We start from the raw sequence: 5,667 nt of genomic DNA on the forward strand, positions 1-5,667 counted from the left end.
GCCTAGCTCCATGGGGGTTGGAGCGGAGGCGCTGGGCGCCGGACGCCCGCGCGTAGCCAGCAAGTTGTCCAACCTGATGGACATGTCCACTAGCTGGTCCAGGGTGAGGGTAGCGTCTCTACATGCTAGCTCCCTGCGGACGTCCTCACGTAGGCTGCACGGATAGTGGTCAATCAGGGCCCTGTCGTTCCACCCCGCGCCAGCGGCCAAGGTCCTGAACTCCAGAGCGAAGTCTTGTGCGCTCCTCGTCTCCTGCCTTAGATGGAACATACGTTCACCCGCCGAGGTGGTCGAACACGGCCCGGAAACGGCGGGTGAACTCTGGGTAGTGGTCCCTCGCCGAGTCTGGTCCATCCCAGACCGCGTTGGCCCACTCCAGAGCTTTGCCTGACAGGCAGGAGACGAGGGCGTTCACGCTCTCACCTCCTGAAGGAGTCGTGTGCACGGTTGCCAGGTAAAGCTCCAGCTGGAGCAGGAAACCCTTGCACCCAGCAGCCGTCCCATCGTACTCCCTCGGGAGAGCGAGCTGAATACCGCTGGGGCCGGATGGCGCCAGAGAAAGTGGTGGTGCTGGTTGGAGTGTGGCAGGTGGAGGGGAAGGCATGCCACCTCTCTCTCATCTCTCCATCGTCGCCATCACTTGATCCATAGTGGTCCCGAGACGATGGAGAACGGTGGTGTGGTGTTGAACGCGCTCCTCCATAGAAGTGGAGAGCGTGTCAGCTCCTGCTGATTCCATAGCTATTGGTGCGGGATTCTGTTACGGTGGCTCCTAACGGAGGGAGGTGCAGGAATCAGGAGCAGGAGAGCAAGGAAATCCCAGTGGCAAAAGTTTAATGAGCAGTCCAAAACACAACTACAACATGGGACTGAAACACGCCCAAAACGAGATTGCCACACACACAGGGAATAAAGCGTAACACACACGGAGGAGAAACCTCTACTACTAAACTCAATACCAAAACGGCAAAACTGCCGAGAGAAGGCTTTTCTCCTCCGACAAAACGAAAGCTGATTGAAAGGGGCCAGTGCCTAACACCCACATCAGCCAAATGCGGTAGATTTTTGCATTGGCGGGTAAGGTGTTCATTTCACCAGCCACATTGGCAGGTGGTCAGGGCTCCACAGTGCGAGCATTTCAATCACATTTGTGAATAACAAGTCAAGGATGATCACATTAACAGTAAAATAAATGCTACAGTAGCTGTTTTCAAAGTATTTGTTTCATAGCTGGTAAATGAATCACACAAAGTCAAATAAAAACGAATCATATGTAGCCTATTCCACCTCACGCTGCAACACTGCCTGGCTGGGGGCTGTGCGCCCATGAAGAGCTGAGTGAAATATTAATTGTTAGAAGCGCACAGCCCTAACAGTTGGTCTAATTTACTTGAAACGAAAGTCTACTGAAGTGAGACTTTGTCCTTGTGTTGCTTGGGTATTTACACTGTTTTGTTCACAAGCTAGGTTGTTAATCTTGGCTATTTACATTGTTTTGTTCACAAGCTACAGTAGGATGTTTTCTATGTTTGTGTTTCAACTGCTAGGAAAGGAAAGACAAAGCTTCTGCTAGTTAGACTTAATCTCACAGGCACAAACATGACTTGAGTCATGTTACCGCAGTAACCTCCCGCCCTTCAAGGGGCAGGTGAAAATGTTTGTCTCATCTGTGATATTTTGGCTAGAAGACTCAGGTCACAAAAAAATTGAATTAAACAATATACCACATTTACTTCTTACTAGTAAAACATTTATTGTTTTAGAAACATTACAAAGCATGCTCATCTGTTTTTTTGTGTTTTGTTGGTGTAATTGTAGCATAGGACTCAGATAGGACACACATGAGTATCCTCATTGAAGGGTAGCTATCGAGGAGGGGAGGACATTCTTCCGTTCAGCTACTTACGAATTGACATCTCCTCAACCACTAGACTACTTATCGGTTTCCGGTTCACGGAGGAGAGAGGAAGGAGGAGAGAGGGCGCAGGACGGACTTTTGTCCAAATGAGAAAAGGCCCCAGCACACTATCAGAGTGCCTTGTTACATCACCTGTACTCTCAGGTTACCAATTAGACTGCTTATATTTTTTCTACTGGGCTCTTTCTTAATTGTCTGTCCTTGATTTGTCCCATTTCTCACCTTCCCTGAGGGCTCTGAACACACACGACCTAAAAAAGAACACTGCAGTCAAATAACTCTTGCATGTTCTAAGCAAACTACCCAGGAACTTGGAAAATGTCAAGGTCCACAGAACACGTTGGAGGAAAAAAGAAACCGCACACATCTCTTGATAGTATCACTGATATTTAATAAGCTTACGTATCGGCCTCATGGCCTTCGTCAGAGCTTTTTAAAGGCCGTGAGGCCGATACGTAAGCTTATTAAATATCAGTGATACTATCAAGAGCAGTGTGCGTTTCCTTTTTCCTTCATCTTGTTCAGCTGTTGCAATGCACCTGCAAAAAGATTGCTCAGATGTGCAGGTGCCTTTTGAATTTTGTATTAAGGTCCACAGAACACGAATAAACTTTAACCAAATCTGACATGTAAATCTCTCCAACAGAGAATCAGTAGAGAGAGTTCATCTTCTTGACCATATTCCCTCACACATATTTAACCTCAAAATATGGGTGTGGAATAGTAACATACGTGGAATATAACATATGATGTCATCATAAACCATTTGCAAGTTCTACCTGCATGTACGATTAACTTGTCAAAATAGGACAACACTTCTGATTGATACATATGTTAAACGTCTTGCTACAATAATAAAACTGAGATAGAAATGTGAAATCTCTTTCATTATTTTGAAAAGTTACTGATAGTTAAAGGTAATATAGGCTGAAACATTCTGATGAAGGAGAGGCCTCGCCCATATACAGTCATTGGCCTCGCCTGACGACTCACCCTGAATTTAATTCCACTGCTCTATAAATCACTACATACTGTACATTCATCGTGGAGAAGAAATGCCAGTTTGGCGTGATGCGGTTGGGTAGCCAGTCAAGGATAGGCCTACCAGTCCCAGAGACCCTGTAATGCTGATTGTAACCCTGACATTTGTATACCAACAATAGATGACACATACACACAAATCAATAAATAAAATGTATTTTTTGTTCAGTGTGACGTTATATAGTAGTCCAGGTTCTGCATCCACATTGGAGAGAAAAAACTGGGAAAAAAGTCACATTTTTCACAATTACCAAATGATGCATAGCATTGCTTTATTCAATTCAGCATACTGATGATTTGCCAGTTCTACAAACATATTTTCTCACCCACGACTCGAACGGCATAAGCTCCCCGCCCACTCAACCTGTTCTTTCAGGCTTCCTGATATTTGGAGATGAGAGAAAAGGTACACTTTCTTCAATTATGAGCATTTTAATAGCGAAAAATATTATGGGTGATGTTTTGGTCATTCAAAGGCTATTTTTACTTGGGAAATAGGATGGCTGTGGCCAAGAGGTGGTTCATTGGCCACGTGGGGGGACACCCTGATTGTTTCTCTCTCTCTCTCGCTCTCTCTCTTGTTTCTCTCCCTCTCCCTCGCGTGCTCTCCATCTGTCTGTCTATCTTTATGTGTCTGTCTCTGTCTTTATTCAGCCATCTTGATCCAACCAACTGAACTGCAGTCAAATGGCATGGCACGTCATACTACACAATAAACTGACATCTCTTACTTTATCTCTCTCTCTATCTGGCTCTTTGCTTCTCTTCACTTGCTTGCTTCCCTCTCTGGTTGTCTGACTGTCCCTATCTTTACCTACCCCCCCATATCTTATATTTATTCTGTGTTGTGGTTGCCAGGTTGGATGGCAGAGCATGGTCAGGAGTACTTTGTGTGGACAGTGCAGGTGATGAGAGGACTGAGGGGGACCAACCCAGCACTAGAGGGGCACCTAGATGAGCTCTTCAAGCAGAGGTTTGACACCTCTCTTCTTTTAACACAAGGTGACACAACAGAGCAACTGTTGACGCACACTTTTGTAAAGAGTTTATTTGAAGACTTTGAGCGTATTGTATTTATGTTAGATGACTTCTCCATGGAATATACTTTCTATACTCTTAACTCTCACAAGGAAAAGGCCCCCTTAATTAGATTTATTTTAATAGGTGATTTGATTATGACTTTATTCTACATTACTTTGTATACATTTTGTTTGTAGAACTGGCAAACCATGAATATGTCACCTTGAGTTATCTCACTGTATTGAATAAAGCATTGCCATGCATCTGTAAAGATGAAAATTGTTACTTGTTAAAAAATAAATATGCATTTAATGGTGATGCGGAACCGGTAACTACTCTATAATGACACACTGAATGAAAAATACATTTTATTTATTGATTTATTGTGTGTACGTGTCATCTATTTTTTTTGTATACGAATGTAGGGGTTTAGGGTTACAATCAGCATTACAGGGTCTCTGGGACTGGTAGGCCTATTCTTGCCTGGCTACACTCTAAAAATGCTGGGTTAAAACAATCCAATTTGGATAAGTATTGGACAGAATACAAGTTACGTTATTTTGACCCAGCCAGTTGGGTCACTTAGTTGGGTTGTTGGGTATTTGATGCTGGGTTATTGAGCTATGAGGCAACAACACATCTGCCATGCTGACCCTCAACACAGGGGCCTCTTAGGGGTGCGTTCTCAGTCCCCTCCTGTACTTCCTGTTTACCCACGACTGAGTGGCAGCGCACAACTCCAACACCATCATTAAGGCTATTTTACAAACTGATGTAACATTCAACCTTAAAATGAGTAACACATCCATGGCCAAATGTTGAGGTTAATGTAACTATTTCTTCTTATTTAATCATATAAAGTGTTCATGTTCAAGATAGCATGCATAGGTCATTGCAGGTCTGTGGAGATTGCTGTAATAATCTCTGCAGAATCTCGAACGGCATTGATCACTTGCACCATGTACTTTTAATTTAATCTCAACTGCAATCCAGGTGGCGCAGCCGTCTAAGGCACTGCATCTCAGTGCAAGAGGCGTCACTACAGATCCTGGTTCAATTCCAGGCTGTATCACAACCGGCTGTGATTGGGAGTCCCATAGGGCGGTGCACAATTGGCCTAGCATCGTTAGGGTTTGGCCTGGGTAGGGTTAGGGTTAGGGTTTGGCCGGGGTAGGGTTAGGGTTAGGGTTTGGCCGGGGTAGGGTTAGGGTTAGGGTTTGGCCGGGGTAGGGTTAGGGTTTGGCCTGGGTAGGGTTAGGGTTAGGGTTTGGCCGGGGTAGGGTTAGGGTTAGGGTTTGGCCGGGGTAGGCCGTCATTGTAAATAAGAATTTGTTCTAAACTGACTTGCCTGGTTAAATAAATAAAATACATGTGGTTCTGCTATTAGATAAATCACAGTGATAACACATTCATCTGTTGTATAAATAAACTAAATACCTGACATTGTATTCCCCATTTGAACGTTGCTTTGCTTTTGAATGGTTGAAAGTGCAGTGATAGACAATTGGGTGAAAACTAAACCCCCCCCAAAAATTCTAGTGGAATTTGGTTGTGCTTTTAGATGTTTGAAAGTATAGTGATAAAACATTGGATATTAAACTAACTTTTGGCTGTCTTTTTGACTGGGTGAATATAGTTTGTAATCTCATTGATCAATGTCTCAAACAAATATTACCCAATTGTCCACG

The 5,667-nt window shown here is 44.1% G+C and overlaps 1 protein-coding gene across 1 annotated transcript in view; it reads right to left on the reverse strand.

Moving 5' to 3' along the window:
- Positions 1 to 274: 274 nt before the first annotated feature.
- Positions 275 to 5,667, reverse strand: part of LOC129852842 (serine incorporator 4-like) — a 40,038-nt gene continuing 34,645 nt past the window's right edge. Inside the window, exon 9 of the mRNA XM_055918481.1 lies at positions 275 to 536. Coding sequence (XP_055774456.1) covers positions 275 to 536 — 262 coding nt within the window. The remainder of the gene's footprint in view (positions 537 to 5,667) is intronic.

This window comes from Salvelinus fontinalis, chromosome 4 (genome assembly GCF_029448725.1).
Source record: "Salvelinus fontinalis isolate EN_2023a chromosome 4, ASM2944872v1, whole genome shotgun sequence".
In the NCBI taxonomy this organism is placed as follows: Eukaryota; Metazoa; Chordata; class Actinopteri; order Salmoniformes; family Salmonidae; genus Salvelinus; species Salvelinus fontinalis.